This window comes from Carettochelys insculpta, chromosome 17 (assembly GCF_033958435.1).
Source record: "Carettochelys insculpta isolate YL-2023 chromosome 17, ASM3395843v1, whole genome shotgun sequence".
NCBI lineage: Eukaryota > Metazoa > Chordata > Testudines > Carettochelyidae > Carettochelys > Carettochelys insculpta.
Window position 1 is genome coordinate 6773453 of NC_134153.1, and position 20300 is coordinate 6793752.

A 20300-nucleotide genomic window follows, 5' to 3' on the forward strand; every position below is an offset into this window, starting at 1 on the left:
GTAGCAAGAAAATATTTTACAAATACTATAAAGCAGGAGGAGGACTAAAAACAGACTAGGGCCATTACTCAATGAAGAGGCAAAGTCAATGACGGAAAAAGCAACAATGACTGCAGAAGTAAATGCCTTTTTTGCTTCAAAGTTTTCACCAAAAAAAAAAATTGCAGTGATCTGATGACTAGCAGTGAATAGCAGTGTGAAAGGGGCAGGATCCAAGGCTCAGGGTCGATCATCCAGGGTTCGATTTTGCACATCTAGTAGAGATGTGTGAAATTGACCTCTCAGGGGTCAGTCAACCCCTGTACTCGGTGCAAGATGCAAGGAGTAAGGACGGTCAATAGGAGAAACTCTGCATTGTATAGACAGATAAGTTAGTCGAACACAGATGTATCAATTTTAGCTATGCAATTGGCATAGCTAGAACTGAATATCTGTGGTCAGCTTTCTTATTCTATGGTAGACATAGCCTAACAAAATACATCCCAGAAAACGTAGTGAAAAAAATTGCTGAGCCGTTAATAATGATCTCTGAGAATCATGGAGGACGGAGAACTGATAAAGGGCAAACAGAATTCCCAGCTATTAAAAGGGCAACAAGAACAACCGAGGGAATTATATACCAGTCAGTTTAACTCAGTATATAGAAAGATAATGGGAGTAAATCATCAGTCCATCCATTGGCAAACACCTAGAAGATAAGACGGTGAAAGAAGCAGTCACCATGGCTTTGTCAAGAACAAATCACGTGAAACCAAGCTAATACTCTTCTTTGTCAAGGTAACCAACCTTACGAATAGGGGAAGTAGTAGATGTAGTCTTTGGATTAGGGATATAAAAACATAAAACCAGTAACCATGTACCCAATCAAAAGTCTGTCAGTCACATGGTTAACCATTGACTTGGGGCGGTAGGCATTCAGAAGAGTGCTGGAGGAATCTAGAGGTCTGGCTGCCAGTCCTGCACTGAGACTTTCCTAATGGGAGGCATCCAGGCACATGTGCATGGCATCCCAGCTGCTGGCCCTACTCCCAGCCCTGATTGCAATCTCGTTAGCTCAGGGACTGATAGCAACAAAGCCCCAAGAGCATGGCCAGCCACCCAATGAGAGCCAGGGTCCCAGCTGGGCTCGTATAGGCTGGGATGAGGTATGTCTGGCTGAAGTTCTAGTGCTGCTAGGATGTGAGTGGGTTAAAGCTGAGGCCTGTATGTCTGTATATGTGGCAGTCACGCCTCCGGAATGCAGCACAGACGTGTCCTCCTAGTGTCACGCCTGGTTCCTCCACCTTTGGCCCATGCTAGAGGCAGCCCTGCTTGCTCAACCAGGTTGGTGCTTTGGGCCCACCTGTGACCTGGGAGTAATACATTTGGCTTCCTTCTGTGCTGCTGTGCCAATAGAGGAGTGGCTGATGGGCAGGGCTGCAGTTTAGCTATAAATTTCAGAGGACGTTATTGCAAAGTCTGCTCCCGACAGGTACCATCTGCCCTGCCTCCAGTGAGCTGCGCTGGCAGCATTACACACCACTTGGGAAGGGAAGAGGAGACAAGCTTCCCAGGGTGGCTGGGCACAGCTGTTTAACAGCTCATGGCTGGAAAAAATTAGACCCTCATTTACACTGGCTCTGCTGCCGGGAGACCTAACTCCTGCCACCACCCAGCTCCTCCCTGCAGCAGCATGAATTCCCGGCTAGGCGCCAGGCCTCTGTACACCAGCCTCTGGGACTTTGATGCCAGGACACAGACAGAAGTCAGCTTCCAGGCAGGAGACCTCTTCCAGGTCATCAGGCAAGAAGGAGAATGGTGGTGGGCCAAGAAAGTGGATGGCTCTAACAAGGTCCTCGCAGAAGGCTATGTGCCTTACAATTACTTAGCGGAGCAGGCGACAATGGAGGCAGAACCGTAAGTAAAACCTGGCTGGGGTGAGGAGTCTCAGCCACTGTTTAATGCTGGAAGATAAGAGGGTTTTGCATTCGTTCACCAGATGGCAGTTTAGCTAAGCCAATCAGGTTGGTGTCCACCTCATAGCCTGAGTCATATAAAGTGACCCATTCCTGCATAGGAATCTACAGCCCTTGTATGGAGGTTTAGGCTGCTACGAAACACCTGCTCATCCAGGGCAGCTGGGCACCAGCCCTCAGGGCAAGGCCCAAGAGAGCCTTGGCCTGACACCCATAGGCAGTGTTCCCTGTGAGCTGAGCATTTGGGCGGCTGCCCAGGAGAGATGCAGGTGCTGCCCAGCTGATTAGCAGAGCGCCCACAGTGGGCAGCGTGCATTTCTAGTGGCGGTGCACCGCCGCACGTGCCTTGGTGCGCAGAAAAAAATTATTCAGTCCACAGATGGACGAAAACCAGAGGGAGCCCTGCCCAGATGCCCCTCAGTGGATGGCAAAGATGGCCCCTGGAAGGCGAAGTTGGGAGGGCCTGGGTCACCAGCATGCGCTGGCTGCCTTTGAGCCATGCCAGTGGCACAGAGCAGGCATAACTTCAGGCCAAGCCGTTTCATTACGGCCGTTTTGCCTCACTCCTATGGTACCAAGCAGGCCCAGGGGCCTGGGGATCTTGCCCCCTCACTCTGGCCGTGAGTCCCAGAGAGACAGTAAAGGTGTTATGAAAAGGGGGAGGGGACATCAAGCCCCCGACCCCACAACTGGCTGATGCTGTGTGTTAATCAGCTTCTGTATCTGAACTGACTTGTAAAGCAAACCCACCCCATAGGGTCAATGGGGCCAGTGGGGCTCTGTGACTAGTAGAGCCCAAACCCCAGTGGTGAGCGAGTGGAGCTGTGCTGAAAATGACTGGCCAATAGATAAGTCAGCATGGGGAGACACTCCACTGGCAGCCTCCCGGCTGCGAAGCCTCGTGCATCAATTTACATCCAGGGAGCTGCGACCTCAAAAGAAATCATAGATCCCAAATGAGATTGAACCTTCCTTAGCTCGAGGGTGTATTGATGGAGCACAGGCAAGACTTGTCCACCGAACCAGTGTCTTGAGATCTGGGGTGTTAAAGTAGAACTTGGTAGGCTGATGCCAAGATTCCTCCCCCCCGGCAGGAGTACTGATGTGGAAACACCATCTCAAGGCAAGTTTGTTTGCTCTCTTCCTCCAGCTGGTTTTTTGGGCCAATGTCCCGGTCCGAGAGCTTACACAGGCTGCTGTCAGGAAAGAACAAGAGAGGGGCCTTTCTAATCCGCATCAGTGAGAAAAACGAAGCTGAATATGTGCTTTCAGGTCAGTCTATTCTCTCCCTCCTTCTGACCCTCTGTAACAAAACACAGGCCTTTCTGCTTGGTCATCCGAATATGGAATTACAGTTTCTGGACCATTTAGTAACTTCACAGGAGCCAGCCATGCTAAAGAGACATGATCGTTTTTTTTGAATTGGCTGAATTGGAAGAGCCCTCCTCTTTTGGACAGAGTGCCCAGACAGTCAATGGAATGTCTTGATTGCTTTTTAAGTTTCTTTTAAAAAAAAAAAAAAAAAAAAAAAGTTGTTTTCCACTCCCTTGTTGCTATTAATAAAGCAGTGGGGAAATTTATTAGTTAGCAACTTCAGGGAACTGGTGACACTGACCATTAACAAAGCGTTGCTGAAAATACACAATATCTCTCTGTCCAGACATTTCTGTCACATACAGTGATCTTGGTAGGTGCAAACGTTTGAGACAGAAATGCACTTAGCAAGCTGGGATGCCTCTTTGCAAATCCATACGTGACCACTCTCCACTTCATGGTTCAGAAATCACATACTTATCTCCTGCTCCATCCCAGCTCAAACACAATGAAAGTTATTCCTTTGATCCAACTGACTGAGATCCAAACACTGAAAACTCAAATCCAACAGGACGGCTGCTAGAAAGAATGATTTCAAGTGTCGCCGTTACAGCAGGACAGTTGTAAAGTTTGCAGCTTGCAGTTACCGTGGTTATTCTGCTACTTCATGAACCATCTGAACAATACCTACCAGGAAACAGAACAACAATAACTCATCTGTTTGCCAGTGCTAGGTGATTTAAGTTAAGGTCAGAGCCTTAAATGTAAACATGTACTTAAACAATAAAAAAAAATGCAGTTTCAGCTGAAACTTGGGCTTGTGAGTTCCAGGAAGTCTTGTAGGAGGTTATGTGTCTAAGAGAGGAATGCACTGGGTCAGTGTGCAGCAAAGAGTAAGTATTAGAAACACAAGATAAGAGGACCCTGGGTTATTCCCAAGAAGTTTTGGCAATGTTTGAAGGAACTGATATACAGGTTGAACCTCTCTAATCTGGATTTTTCTCATCCAACAGTATCTGTAATCCAGTGTGACTTTAGTTAGCTGGAGGACCTCTTATCGTGGGTGTGGCCAAGTTTCCCCTGGTCCCATAAAGTTTGTTTACCACTAGCAGCCCTGGCTCTCAGTGTTCTGTGCTGCTATTTAGCTGTAATTTACCCCTAACTGTCTTCTAAGGGCCCAGTGAGCGGTGGAAAGGTTGGTAATGTACTAGACAATATTGACCTCCCATGGTTCAGCAAATTCTCTCGTCCAGCAGCAGTCAGGTCCCAAAGGTGCCGGACAAGAGCAGTTCAACCTATACTAAAGTTCCAGAATGCATTGCTAGTCACCACGAGCGTGCAGTCCAGTTAGTTACATATTTTGTTTATTTCAGTTCATAGGGTGAGCATGATGCTTTATAGAGACTTTAAATTAGACGTGTCATCTGTCTCCAGGGTTTACAATTGTCACTGCACCCAGGGCCTTATTTTCAAAGGGGCTGAACACCCACCATTCTGGAATGAATGAGAGCCTCAGATTTTTCAGCACCTCTTAAGCTAAAGCAGCTTGGTGTTTTTACTTAGGGAATACCGCATTTGATTCTGAAACCCAGGTGTAGGTGAAAGGCTGACCCTGTATAAAATCCACACCTGCCCCCCAGCAGTGGTGGACACGTGAATAATGACATATGGCCACCTGGGCTATTGTCAGTTACTGGAAAGGGAAGGTGGCAAGACATTTAATGAGTGTTTTATATTGTGTGCTCCTTCTCTTCCTTGATTTCACAGTTCGGGATGACTCAGTTGTGAGGCACTACAAGATCTGGCGGAACTCCCAGGGGAAGCTCTACTTGAACGCCGCGCTCTCCTTTCCAGATCTGCTCAGCCTCCTGGAGCATTACAAAGCAAAGAGCCTCTCCCATGGCCTGAAACTGACAATCCCCTGCTGGAAGGTAATCCTGAACCAGCTGAGAACAGCGGGGTGGATGCTTGGAGTGGCAGTGTTAGCTGGTGAATGAGTCAGGGTATAGCTGGGAAAGCCTGATGTCTGCTGACATGCAGGCCTGGAGGCCCGATGGGCTCAGTACAGGGGTGACAGAGTGAAATTCTATGGCTGAGGTTATATAGGAGTCTGGAGGGCCTCAGTTGCAGGGTGAAACTCTCTGGTTTGTGCTGTACCGGAGAACTTAAAAGCTGTTAGTTAGACCAGGGGCCTTAAATCAGAAGCTCTAGAGGCTGTTCCTGACTCTGTCGCTGACTCTCTGACTGTGGGCTTATCCTGAAACTGACTCGTGCCTCAGTTTCCAATTCAGAAACATGAAGAGCATAATACCCCCTTTGGTGCCGTCAGCAGGCAGTCAATGCCATATGTGCACTTAAGGCCCGATTTCAAAGGGGTTTAAGTGTCTGGAGATGCCGATAAGAATAGAGTAGCCTTTTCAAAGGCTGTTCAATGGGTTAACCCAACTCCCATTGAAATCAATAGACGTTAGATGCCTAATTCGTTTAGGCAACTGTCTGCACCTTCAGGTGCCTCAATACCTTTGCCAATCTGGCCTTAAGTGTTTTGATTGCCAGGCGATACATGAGTTGGCACACTCATCCCATGAGAGGTACTGTGGCTTCCATAACGCTTGCTCCTGCTGTGAGGGCAGGCGACTGGACCAGATGACCCCTCAGGGACGTTTCCCAGGCCTATAATTCAATGATTTTGGGACTTTGGTCACTCAGTCAGAGGTTTGGAGTCTATGATAGGAGTGGGCGGATGAGATTCTGTGACCTGAGATGGGCAGGAAGTCAGCGTAGATGGTCACCATGTTCCCAAGTGACAAAGTCTATGAGGCTGTAAAGAATTTGGGTAACGCGCCTTACAGTGGTAGAATTAGAACAGTGGTGGCGTGCAGCCCACCGGGGCTCCACCTGGGGCCTGCTGAGCCCTGGCTACCTCCTTCCTCCACGCATCTCTTGTGCACCAGGGCACTGGCGCCTGCACTTCCTACTTTTCCCCATCCCCTCCCCCAGCACTTTTGGAGCGTGTGAATTATCCATTTCACACTCAGCCCAGCTCTGCTCCCTCCTTCCCAGAGCTGGAAGGCGGGAATCAGCTGTTTGCAGCTCCAGGAGGGAGGGACCAGGAATCAGATGATTCTCCTGCTCCAAAAGTGCTGGAAGGGAGCAGGAGGAACAGGTAAGTGCAGATCTCAAGTGCATGGGGGAGGGGAGACCACAGGGCTGCAGGTGGAGCCTGAGGGGACCACAGGCTGCACCAGCCCACTCAGATGAAGGAAGGCCACTCAAGTGGCCCACATGCTATTGGTGGTTGCCCATCGCTGCTATAGGAATGCCGCCTATTTGGCTTAATGAAGAAAAGGTTAACAAGTTCTTGATCGCGCTCTGTTAAGTACTTGCATGGGGAACCAAACTTTGCGAACGGGCTCTTTAGACAAGCAGACCAAGGTCTAACAAGAGCCAGTGGCTGGAGGTTGAAGCTAGATAAATTCAGACTATAAATAACGCATCATTTTTAAAACAGTGGAACACCTTATCAGTCTCCATCACTGGCAATTTTAAAATCCAGGCTGGGTGCCCTAAAAACGTGCTCTCGTCCAAACAGAAATTAATTCCAAGAAGTCCTGTGGCCTGTCTGACCCAGGAGATCATGCTTGTTAATCACAATGATCCCTTCTGGCCTTATAAATCTGTGAATGATCACATAAATCAGCCTCTGCCAGAAAGGCACCCTTCATATCAATCAAACACTGCCATCAAGGGACTGCATGTGTATTATATACTCCTGAGGGAATTCTGCCCCACTGCGCACACACAGCATTCATGTCCTCTGCAGATTTCTTTGCTGGCCCACAGAAAAACCTCTGGACCAACCAGTAGGGATGGAAATTACTTTGTGGGGGGTGTAGGACTGGGTTTGGGTGGGGAGACATCAGTCACTACAAGGTAGGAGAAGCTGGGTGTGTGCGCCTGAGCCTCTACCCTCTTGCTCGTTAGTGTGGCATACCCAGTGTGAAGAGGCAGTGCTTTGGGTTGTGTGGAGGCCAGTGTTACTTGTATAAGCTGTGCACTTGAGCAGCCCACTAGAAGCAATTCAGATGCTGCTCAGCTGATTAGCAGAGTGCCCAGAGCTGGCAGTGTGTGTTTCTGCAGGTGGTGCACACTGCACATGCCTCGGTGCATATAACAAAATTTATTCTGCACATGAATGGAAATAGTTCTAGGGAACATTGCTGGAGATAGGTGCAAGGCAAGCTATATCCTCTCAAGCAGAGCAGAAAATGTGGTAGTCTGCCTGCTTAGTTGCTCATGTTCCTATTGTTGTTACTGAATTGTTTCCGTTCTTAATCAATCCCCCCAGATCATAAAGCAAGTGTAAACATTTTCAGGCTCCTTTACCTTGCCTGGTAAAGGAGCCTTATTGTATATGACAAGAAGGGACTCCTCAGCTAGGAAGATCGCTGTGCTTGCTCACTTTTCTCCTCTGCCTCAGTGGCACAAAGGGGTTAGATCGCAGCTATGGATCTATCTTAACATACCTGGAGTGTGAAGGTAAATAAAACATTTATCAAGTCACCAATAAAACGTCAGGGTAGACAAAACTTCCCAAAGTAGCCAGCCAAGTCGGAATGAAGTTACCAAAGGAACAGTCATTCATGTGCTTGATATGTATGGCCATCACTCCCTGCGCTGAAAATGGCTACACCAGCTTTTCATCCTCCAGAAAGCCCCACAGGCAGGTGAGAACGAATTATTTTGTGGATCTTGCAATGTTGTTCTTAATCATGACTGATGGTGTGTAATTTATTGATCATTTTGCCTCAAAAAAAAACAAACCCTTACACAAACTGAAGGAAGATACAGCACAGGAAGAAGGCAGAAACAAGTACGCACAAAAACAAAACCAAGCCAGAGAAAGAACATGTGAAGGTGAGTGGAAATATCCAAAAATGTTATAATACAGAAAAAAAAGAGAAGTAGCTTAGAAGAGCTACAGCAATGGAATCGCTATAGCGATGGAATCTCTTCGCTTGCTCAGCAATCTTCAATGGACAGTTCTGTTTTTAAATGTTTTTAAGAGCTGACCAGGGTCAGATTTTTTGTCACTAATACACACTACACTTTTGCATGATGGTTTACAATTGATAGTAATTTAATAAAGCACTTTTGCCTTTGAGTTTGGGCCTCCTTGATTAGGGGCTTAAAGTAAATAGGTAAATATTACACATGATCATTTCCTATGAATCTAAATTAAAAATCCAGATATTTGGAAGTAAATAGAATGTGAATAAGTGTATGAAACTGCAATTACATGGATAGTACAACATTATGAGCTGAAAGAACTGGGCTTGTTTAGTTTAGAAAAGAGAAGACTGAGAGGGGACATGATAGAGGTTTACAAGTACCTAAAGAGTGTTACAAACAGGAGTGAGAAAAATTGTTCTCCTTGGTCCCTGAAGATAGGACAAAGCAGCAATGGGTTTAAACTCCAGCAAGGGAGGTTTAGGTTGGACATTGGGAAAAACTTCCTAACTGTCAGGATGATTAAATATTGGAATAAGTTACCCAGGGAAGGTATGGAATCTCCATCCCTGGAGATATTTAAGAGCAGGTTAGATAGACATCTCTCAGGGATGGTGTAGATCGGGGTCAGCAACCAAAACAGCAAGAAGAGCCATTTTTTTTAATTTGGTTAAAAACTCACTAATGTAAGAGCTGCAATGCATGGGACTAGAGACAGTCCTTACGAAATAACGTCAAACCGTGCATTCTGTGACCTCTATTTTAAGAATAGCGCGCACACAATGGTTTGTAACTCGAGATACATGTTAACTGCAGGATGTTCACAAACTTCTCACATATTCTATTTCCTTACACTTTACATGTGTGTGTTTGTACCACTGCCTTCCTGACCTTCACTCCCAAACTCACTTTGTCAGTTTCACTTCACATTTAATTTCAGTTTTCTTTCTTAAAATACCTGTTGCCCTTCACAGCAAGAGTGCCACAAGCTTCCTTTTCCTTTTCAAAATCGAGACTTTATTAGCAACACAATCAAAACACAGATACAGTATCATATCCCACAATGCACTGCCCATGTTAAAGGGAAAGTTCACCAAAGTTTCGAGATCATATATCATTTGCTATTTAGACACGAATTATTCGTTGCTGAGCTTTTAGGTGTTTAGATGTCAAAAATAATCAGGAGCTTTTTATTTTATTTTTTTATTTTAGTTTATTTTTACTTTGCAATTATAGCATCAGGAGCCGCAAATAAGTCCTTAAAGAGTCGCATGTGGCTCTCGAGCCACAGGTTGCAGACCTTTGGTCAAGGCAGTGCTTGGTCCTGCTGAGAGGGCAGGAGACTAGACTTGATGACCTCTCGAGGTCCCTTCCAATTCTGGTGTTCTAGGATTCTGTGGATAGTAAACATTGGTGCTTACTCAAGACTTATCTAACATCTGTCTTTCAGATTTGTACAGCATGAGCGAGGACACTAATGGATGCTAATATTCCCACCCCACTTGTGAGAGAACTTCTCGACTGCAAGGTCTGGAATGATGGTAGAATTCCTGACGGGACACAAATGACTGACACATATTTACCTGAAGTGGGTAACAACAATTTCCAACCCAACCACAATCTCAGCCCGTAGCAGGCCACCTAAGTGTTCCATCTCTTGGACAGTAGAGTCTAAATAAGTGATGGTAGCATAAACACCACTCTATACTGGAAGCCTACTGACTGCTATACTTACCTACACCTCTAGCTTTTCTCCAGGAGCTAAAACAGTACAAGAGAAAGCTTGTGCTTGAAGCTGTTCAAAGTGAAGCTATTTTTGTTGACCTCCAAGTGTTTTGGCTTTTGGTGAAAGAAGATTCCAAATATCATCACGTTGGCCTGGAATTGCATGAATGCTGTCTCAAATGCAGCAAACTAAGTTTTTCACTGTACAGTTTGATCCTTTCCGCAAGAAGAAAATCAGTAAGTGAGAAAAACACAAAGACTCCTTGTTCTTTGTACTATAATTTAAATAAAAATACTGGCGTGTACTGAAATGCAGGACGATGATTAGCATACCTGACTGAGTTTCATGTGGGAAAGTCTGAGCAATTTAAAGTGACATTCTACTTGAATTTGCTGTTTGGTGTTCTGAAATGGAATTTCAATGAAAATCGAGAATTATAACAGGGAATGCAAATTATCGGTTACCAGGTATTTGTAACATAACTGTCATGTGTTCAGGAAATGCTGGCTGGTTATTGTGACTTTTTTCTGTATCACTGTTTAAATATATTACTAAAATAATTGAAATGTCATGATTTTGTGCATTATTTTGATAAATTAAATATGTATAATTTTCAGAAATTTTCATTTTTGGCACAACATTTTTAGGTTTTGATGCAGAATTTCCCCTAGAGTAAAATTATATTAGTTCTTTCAATGCTATATATATCTCATGTTAGTCATTGCCCATACTGTAATATTAACTACTACAGAAATTAAATTTGTTTAGGAAAAAAAAGATTGAAGTCAGGGGAGTTAGTCTCAGGACTGTGTTGGCAAATTAATGCAGAAACATTGGCTACGGCTACACTAGAAGCATCTGTGGGCGACAGTTACCAGATTGCGGCTACACACAACTGGCTCTGTGGACAGAGAACTGCCAGACTGCACTGCCCTCTGGTGACACAAAGCAGAATGGCAGCTCTGCAAACAGGGCTGCTGGGCAACTGGAAGCCCTCGCTGCATACAGACCTGTTATGCCTCAAAATTTTGAGGGTTAACTCTGTGGAAGCAAAAGTAGAGTTCTTTCGGGACTCTGTTGACAAAACTCTCTAGGTAGACACAGCCATCAAGAAATGGTGAAGGAGCCTGAAGGAACAAAGGCATCTCAGATTAGCAGGTGACATAGTAGAATATTGGAGCCTTATGTAGATGAAGGTCTTTACTGTACCCATTCAATTGACCCCTGGGGGATCCATCACCACAGCTTTGATCTCCCTGCCTGAAGGAAGCATCTCTTGCGCTCAAATGGAAATAGCAGTTGCTACATAGACCATTCATTAACCCCTTCCCTGCTGCCTGTGCACACGTCTCACAACAGCAGACAAGTCCATGGATATTTGTGTTGAAAACCTAATATTTGACCAAAAAAAAAAATCATCGGTGTCACCCTGGGGGGAAATCACTTCTGATTGTGCCTATTTCACAAAGACTACAACGAGGACAAACACTTGGCCTGGGATGTAACTTTGCTCTCCAGATAGTGAAGGCTCATTTGTTTTTAAAGAAAAAAAAAATTCACCTTTTCTTGGTGCAAGACAAGAGGGTTTATGTGGACCCTGCCTTTCATTTTGGAAAAGAGCAAGTAAAGAAGGAGAAAAGATGGCATTTTTGTCAATGGATAAAAGTGGGCCACACCGCTCCAAACAGCTTTCTTGTCTAGGTGCTTGCATGACTTTCCTCAGGGTGGTCTGCAAACATCTCCATGCTATCTGAGCTCCTCCATAGTAATGACATGTTCGAGGAGCAGGTATCCTGGAAAATCTTGCTACCACACAGTGGAATAGAGTAAACGTAACACCCTTTCTCTGGGCACATGATCACCTTGATCATGCTGCTCAATCGATCTGTCAGCCCTCCCAGAGAAAGTCCTCATCCCAGCATCAGTCATTTGTGGTGTTATACCCGGTTCTTTAGCCACCAGTTGGCCATACTATCAATGGTAGGCGTGTATCTCCATTATTTCCCGCAATGGACTTTCTGAAGCATAATGAAGATGTTTTGTTGTTGTTTAATCTAGCAAGAACAAGAGCCCCTGCCTCACTGGGATAACTGGGAAAGACCCAGAGAAGAATTCACTCTGGGCAAGAAGCTGGGAGCTGGATACTTTGGAGAAGTCTATGAAGGATATTGGAAAAACAAGGTCAAAGTTGCAATTAAAACAATCCACAAAGGTAAGAGCATATGGAGAGTCCAAAGTAGCAATAACCAGCAGTTCCAACCCAAATTCAAAGCTTCATTTTTCCAAACAGATGTTGTCACAGAGCCCTCTCCCACACAACAACCAGAGCCCTCGCCCAGTTCCAGAGTTCTGCCTGCTTCTTTGGCCTTTCCCTAGATCTTTCTCGGACTGCTTCCTACAGCCTGTCTTAGCCTCCTTCCTAGATTTCCCCTCAGCAAAGACCCCAGTCACTGAGGCAGGGGGTCTCTCCTATACATCAACAAAAGATTATTACAAGCAAGTGATGGAAATGGTGTTAATTTACATTCCTGCTCCATTTTTCAGCATTCTTTTCTCTGGCCCATCATTAGAGGGGTGCCTTTGGGAACTACAAATCCCAGAATACCTTGCTGCATGGGTAGGATTGTATCACAGTAGACCTCTATGGTAGCAAGTCATCAGTTGTTGTTACTTTCTGTAATTTTTAAAGGCAGTAAAGAAGTGCAAAGTATTTGTACCAATACTGGTGATAGCGCAAACCTCTCCCTCTCCAGAGGCTTGCCTTTATTCTTGGCTTTCGTAACAAAACCCTTGGTCAGACCCGTACTTAACAACATAAACTGTAAGCCCCAGCTCTCTTCTAAGCAGGCTGTTCCTAGGGTTTCTTTCTGAAAGGCCTTCCTCTGGCTTGCTCTCACTCCAGAAAGGCCATCCTGGGTTAAAACCCAGCCACATCGAGAGATTTAAGTGTGTTAGTTTGCATCTTAACAAGCACAGGGAGACTTTATTGCTCATATTAAACTCATGGAATGGACATGATTAAAAAGCCCTTCTTCTGCGCCTGCTGGGCAATGGCTCTGTAGGCCTGAGGTGGAGATAAGAAGACCCAGTTGGTCCAACTGCCAAAATGACTCACTGACATTGTGTAGCTCCAAGCTGACACCCAGTCACAGTATATTGATCCTGAGAGGTACAGGTGACTGCCTGGGTCACAAATCTCTTTCAGATGGAGTGTGAACATACCTGTCAATGAACACAACTGTCAGGCGACGAGCACCCCTCTTAAGCCAGCAGGGGTTGTGAATCCACACAGGAATTTTAAATTGGGTGGGCAGAGGGGCTTTTCGTGGTTGTATGTGCACATGCGTGAAGGAGGAACCCACAGCAATTGAAGCTGCCCACATTCCAGCGTGGGGGTTGCAGTGTTATAACATGGGCAGTGTAGTCACACGTGAGTGCTGGGAAAGAGCTCTTCTGGCAATTGAAAAAAACCCATCCCAAATTCCGGGGGGTAGCGTTATCACCGGCAGCATGACTCCTGCAGATAAAGCATGGTCTCTAACGGTGCTTTGGAGTCCTAAATGTTTGTCACCCTGGGGGTGAGTGTTTTTTTTGCACACCCCGAATGACGCAAGCTTTCACGCTGAAAGGGCCAGAGTAGACACCGCATAAGGCAACCAGAAATAGGGAGTGGACTGCAGGAGTGGCCCTTCTTCACCTACTGCAGTTCTACCTGGAGCCCTGTGGACCCTCTGTCTGACCCCTGCTCCCACATGCCTCTCACATACCGGGGCCCTGCACTTTGTACACCTCCTCCACCCTCCCAGCATTTTAGGAGCACTGTGAATCCACTGATTCACGCTCATCCCCTCTCGAGCTGGCACACCACAAATGAGCTGTTTGAGCTCTAGGAGGGAGGTGAAGGAGGGAACAAGAGCAAACCAGGGGATTTGTGGTGTTTCTAAAGGGCTGGGAAAGAGGGGAGGCTTAGAAATTGTGGGGCTCAGGAGCCCCAGTGCACAAGAGTGATGTAGGGGTGGGGGTCAGCCAAGGGGGTCCATGGGCTGCAAGTAAGCCACATCCCCCAGACTGCAGGTTGCCCACCAATGGCCTAAGACCACACATAACAAAGAGAGGCTGAGACAACAATCAAGAAAGGCAAGTGGCCTGTGAGCACGATGCGACCCCAGAAAAGCAAGAGGAAGGGAGCTTTCTGTGTCTGGTGTTGGCCAAAAACGCATTGGGGCTGCAAGCTAAGATACTGCTCCTTTTGTCCCGGATTCCTTCTACATTCAGAGAAGCAAGAATTTGTTCCTTCCTGGTAAATAAGCAAGCTTGCGTCAGTGAACATGCCAGACTCCATCAATTTCTGTTTCCAACTGGAACATCCTCATGGCCCCAAAAGTTTGAGTAGCTGCTTGGGTCGAGAAAGGGACAACAGCATTAACAATGCCAGCTCAAGAATAACACCAGAAAGTGGTTCTATGAAATGGCCCGTTTTAGGATTCTGCATCTCTGATCTATGAAGTGGTGTTGTGGGACATTTTCTGTGTTGCTTTACGATAGATGTGAATGCCCGTGTCTCCGTATCTCCTAGATTTCTGCCAGTAGCTGAGATTCTTGGACTTGGAAGAGGTAATTCAATGTAAAGAACACTATTAAAGCACCTCATTCCTTTCCCTTTCTTTTCTTACTTGGCTCCTTTGCAGCTGACCTGACATACCAAGCCACGTTCAAGAACGAAACCCAGATCATGAAGAATCTGAGGCACAAGCATATCCTTGCCCTGTATGCCATCTCTTCTGTTGGAGACCCTGTCTACATCATCACTGAGCTCATGTCCAAAGGAAACCTACTAGATTTCCTCCGAGGTAAACAGAGGAGTGGTGCTCCCAGGTGACTTCAAGCTATGATGAGTGGAGACAGAGGTTTGATCTTCAATCTCTCTTGCCATAACTTTCAGGGCCAATACAAATTTAAAAGATTAAAAAGAGGGCACTAGAGGATGGCTCATAAAAACCAAAGGATGATTTCCAGGAAAGAGCTGTCCCTTGAGCAAGTGTGGCTGATCCAATCGTAGGTGAAGCCAATGGCAAATGCAGTACTGCAGGTAGTAGCTATCTCATGTCCCTCCAACATGATAGGTAGATATTTTCAAAATGGTGGTCTAGTCCAGTGCACCCCACACACGATTGAGGCTGGCTTGACTTGATTTCACAGCACTGGCTTGATAAGAAAAGTTGATTTCACAGCATTTGGTTTGCAAAGTTTATTTCACAACAGGGGCAGAGGCTTACTTTTCCTCTTACAAGAAAGGTATTTTAATAATGTGTAAAGCAACCATTACAATCTATATATTATTGGCTATATATGTTTAATTTTGGTGTTCCGTGGAAAGGCTGGGATCTTAAAAGTGTGCCACGAGATGGAAAAGTTTGGGAAGCACTAGTCTATTAGGAACCACAGATACCTCGGTGTTCTGGGATTAAGTAGGTAGAAAGTGGTCCAGCATACATTTTTTAAAACCACTTAAGCGTCTTAACTAAGTTTCTCATAGGACTCCTAAAGTCCAGATTTTAATTTCCTCTGCTACACCCAGGGTAATTAGAAACATAACTAACACAGATAGATCCCCAGTGTGATTTGGGTCTGGGTCTAAGTCACTTTTAAAAAGGAATTTAGGCTCCTAAGTGATGTGATTGCTTTTGAAAATTTTAGCCCAGGACAGTTGTGGCAGGGATATACTAAAGCCATCTATCATTGGCTTTAACAAACAGAAGGGGTGGAATTTACTCCTTAAGTTCAATGATGTCAACTTTTGTCAACCAAGAAAGTACCATAAAGAGATCCACTGTCCTGTGGCACCTTAAAGACTACCAGGTTTATTTGGGCATAAGTTTTCATGGGCAAAAGAAACACTTAATCAGAGGTATGGATGACACCATAAAAATGCCATTTACCTAAGAAAGCTTATGCCCAAATAAATGTTAGTCTTTAAGGCTCCACAGGACGCCTGTTGTTTCTGAAGATACAAACTAACATGGATACCTCTCAGAGGCTGTGTCGACACGACCTCTCTATTTGGAAGGGAGGATGGTAAGTAGGGCGTTGGGAGATTATTAATGAAGCGCTGCACTGCATATGCAGCACTTCATTAAGCTAATTCTCCTCCGTGGCAACTTTGAAGTGCCAAACTTTGAAGTGCCGGCTCGCATGTAGCCATGACTAACCCGCCAGTTCTTCAAACTGCCTGGGCAACTTTGAAGTCCTTTTATTCCTGCACACGAACCGGCACTTCGAAGTTTAACACTTTGAAGTTGCCACGGGGGAGATTTAGCTTAATGACATCCTGCATATGCAGCACAGTACTTCCTTAATAATCTCCCAACACCCTGCTTACCACCCTCCCTTCTAAGTAGAGAGGTAGTGTAGACAAGACGAGACCTATTGTGTTTGGGTAGGATGCATTGCTGATATTTTTGATAGCCCAATCTTTGGATACTGTTACACCATTTGGAAAAAAATGGTTAAAATAAACCCTGGTAAGAAAAATCATGATAAAACCAAGCAGATTATTTTCAATATTTGCCTATTGTTTTTATCAAAGCTGGAAATTTTGTTGTGAATTTCAAAACTTGAAAAATGTCAAGTTAAAATCTCCGGATGTTGGATATGTTTTCGCCTTTGGAATTCTCCTCCCTTCTTTCTATCTTTCTTTTTCACATGCTTCATCTTGTCAAATACAAAACCAGGCTATTTGATCAGATGACGGGAGAGGTCTGAGACAGATAATGTGCTAAGTCTGGAACTCTCTGGAACTTTCTGACTGAAATAACATTGAACACATGAACTGAATTTTTGGGAATAGCTCCTCAGACTCTTACCCCTATGCGACTTCTATACAGGCTTCCACAACCAGCTAAGATCTTGCTTTGCCTTTTCACCATGGTGCACCTTCCTCCATGGCATTTTCCTGTCTTTGATCCACATGGCTATGGGAGCTAGAGAATAACAGAAGGACCTTTTGTTTGCTTCTTATCAGGTTCGGAAGGAGAGCATCTGCAAGTGACCGAGCTGGTTGACATGGCATCCCAAGTGGCTGAAGGAATGTGTTACTTAGAGTCTCAGAATTTTGTTCACAGAGATCTAGCTGCGAGAAATATTCTTGTTGGGGAAAACAACATCTGCAAAGTGGGTGACTTTGGCCTGACCAGGCTTATCAAGGTATTGTAAATCAATTCCAGGCTGAGAGTAAGAACATAAGAATGACCATAATAGTTCAGACCAAAGGTCCATCTAGCCCAGTATCCTGTTTTCTGAGAGTGGCCAATGCCAGGCGCCCTAGAGGGAATGAACAGAACGTGTAACCATGGTTTGTTTGCAAGAGGGAAGAAAGGAAATGTGATAGAAGGACCCTGGTGAATCTCTCAGTGAACATCTGATAGGGTTATGATTAGGATTAGGTCCACTGTTAGTTAATAACCAGGGACCATAAACTGACCATGGTTACCCTCCATGCAAACTGCAGATAGTCACTCCACGGCTCTCTGAATACATTACCTTCTGAGTAATGTTCAAGTGGGGCTCACTTTGATCACACAAATTTATGAAGAACTGACTCATTAGCAAGGAAATTATCTCAGGGCCTGATTTTTGCAACCCAGTCTCAAACAGGGTTGTCTTTGCCCATGTGAGTAATTCCATTCCCTCCAGGGGAGACAAGAGATGAGGAGGGAATAAGCCTGGCTGGAATGGCTCAAATGATCAGTAGATGGAAGTAGCTTTCCACAGCAGATCCTTCTCAACCCCAAACAACATCAATGACAAATACACCAATGATCTCTCAGGGCAAAATCCCTCAGTGTTTTCTGTGGGTGCAGAAGGCCCAGGAGCTTCAGAACCAGCAAAGTTGCACTGAACAACAGTTGCAGGGCAGGACATGGAGACAATAGGGGATGTGGAGCTCTGCTGTCAGGGCTTCCTGCCCAGTAGCACATAGTGAGAACTGCAAGGATGGGATCTGCGTGGTGTTGTGGGAGCATGGGGAAGTCACAGAATGCTACAGTGGGCTGAAGGAGACAATGTGGAGTTCCCTGCTTGTTGGGAGGATGTTTCCTCTCTTTCTGCTTTGCCCTGTTTTTCAGGCAGCTGTCATGCCTGATCCTTGGAGAGGAACTAGCAAGTCTCTCCTGCTCTAAAATCCTGGATTTGTTTCCTTTAGGTCAAACCCATTTTTAACAGCTGGTGGGAGCAGAGCCCTGCTTTGAGAAGTTGTATCTACCTTTTCTTTTAACCACAAATCCTTTGCTCTTGCAGAATGATGTGTACTTGTCTTACTCATACCACATCCCCTATAAATGGACAGCCCCTGAGGCCATTTCCCATGGACGCTATTCCATCAAGTCCGATGTATGGTCTTTTGGGATCCTTCTATATGAAATTATCACCCATGGACAGGTTCCATACCCAGGTACCATGCCTTGCACTATGAGCAACTCCTGACCATTCAGTTTAATTTGAGTGGGTAGGGGGGATTCACTGGAAAGCACCTGCTTTAAATTCGGCTTGGAGCCCAAGCTAGAGGCCTCAGCAAGCAGCTCTGGTGACTGGAGATGCTCAAAAACCAGAGTTTTTGATTCACTGGCTATTCTGGAACAAGAAAGAAAATGGCTTTGGTTTTGAGCATTTGCTTAATGCAAAGGGAACTTTGAAGCAGAACGTAATTTCAAATGGGAAAATCGATACATTCCATTTGGAATTTTCTCAATGAAACATATTTTGATTTTTTGAAAAAATTTTTCCCCCAGAAACAATTTCATGAAACTAACATAAAGGTACATTTTGGCACTCCCAAATCTGCATTCTTCACTGAAAATACAGGTCCAAAAATTTCACTCATCTCCTGTGTTGATGAGACAGACTTGTTACAAGCATCCGTGCTTGGAGACACATTTTCCTTCAAACTGCATCCTGGAATAAGGCAAAATTAAAGTCTCCTTTGTGCCCTCAGTTACACCAGTGTATTTCCCACAGACTTCCCTGAGCAGAACAGAGGGCAGAACTGAGTATGGTGATTGATATCCAGATACTTTCCCAAGTGGATGCCAAGAGGCTGCAGGAAGGAACCTTGGTGCTGTCCCCCATCAAAGCCGCTGGATTCCAGCTGTTACTGGCTGCACTTGAGGTTCTGAAGACCCACAGCTCTTGTGCTTGTAACACAGTTTTTCTTCTCTAATTGCAGGTATGAGTAACAGTGAGGTTTGCCAAAAAATCCAAACAGGTTTCCAAATGTCCTGCCCACCAAAGTGTCCCTCCATGCTCTATGCAATCATGCGCAAGTGCTGGGACCTCAGTCCAGATCAGAGGCCAGACTTCCAGAACCTCAGAGGGAAACTTCACAGTTTCACATGCTACGAGAAGCCAGAGTGATAGCTGCAGCAGGAGCTCTCTTTTACTGTCTCTTTTCACCTCTTACATTTCTGCTATAAAGACCTCTGGAGTATGAAACCAATAGCTCTTTGTCTCTCTGAAACAAGCACACAAGGTAGCCTGGGATAGCTGCTGGCTCTTCTGAGACCATTTTCTGTTGAATAGGGATTCTGAGGTACTAAGGATGTGTGATTAAAGAACAGCTGATTCCACAGAAGATGAATCTCAGAAGCAAGGGACTCGTGTCAGTCGTTATCAACCACTTCACACACACAAAATCTGAAGAAAACACAAGCAAAACACCGATGGGTTGATTTTCTCCAAATAAAAGACATTATATTCCTTCTGTCCACCTTGCAAATTCATTTCAAGACTTCCCGCTGATGAGACAATTGTATAATTATGCCTGCCCCACACACGCAAGGGTCTTCTGTAAGATTGAACTTTTGCAGTAATGTGTATCCAATTTTGCATCACACGTTGGAAGCAATCTAGGCTATATTTTCAGAATGATGCATGTAGGGCCCAGATCGATTATGTTCCCTTTCAGTCCCTCCATTATTTATTTGTTCCACTCCACACTATGTGACATACTAATAATTGTCCCTGCATTTTAACCATCTCAAATCCCAAACTGTGGGGGTGGGGGGGGGCTATATAGTCCTAGGCAAAAAAGTCTAGGAAAATCCTTTCATGAAAAGCTACCAAGCATCGAGCTCAAACTTGTGTGCCAGCAGAAGGAAAATTCTGCATCCACCAGGAACGCTTGGCCTGTTCTCCAGCTCTTGGACGGGATTGTCACCCTGAACATCTTAGCTGGTCAGATTCTAACTGCAGACTATGGAACAGAGAATGAATGGCCAAGGTAGAAGATGCTGGAGTGGAAC

At 45.2% G+C, this 20300-nt stretch overlaps 1 protein-coding gene across 1 annotated transcript; it reads left to right on the forward strand.

The window, feature by feature from the left end:
- The first annotated feature begins 1633 nt into the window (after positions 1-1633).
- PTK6 (protein tyrosine kinase 6) lies at positions 1634-19522 on the forward strand. The gene is made up of 8 exons (XM_075011341.1): positions 1634-1896; positions 3106-3227; positions 5037-5200; positions 12064-12217; positions 14694-14855; positions 17027-17208; positions 18301-18454; positions 19226-19522. The coding sequence occupies exons 1-8, from the start codon at positions 1673-1675 to the stop codon at positions 19411-19413; spliced, it is 1350 nt and encodes a 449-aa protein (XP_074867442.1). The 5' UTR covers positions 1634-1672; the 3' UTR covers positions 19414-19522.
- The last annotated feature ends 778 nt before the right edge of the window (positions 19523-20300 follow it).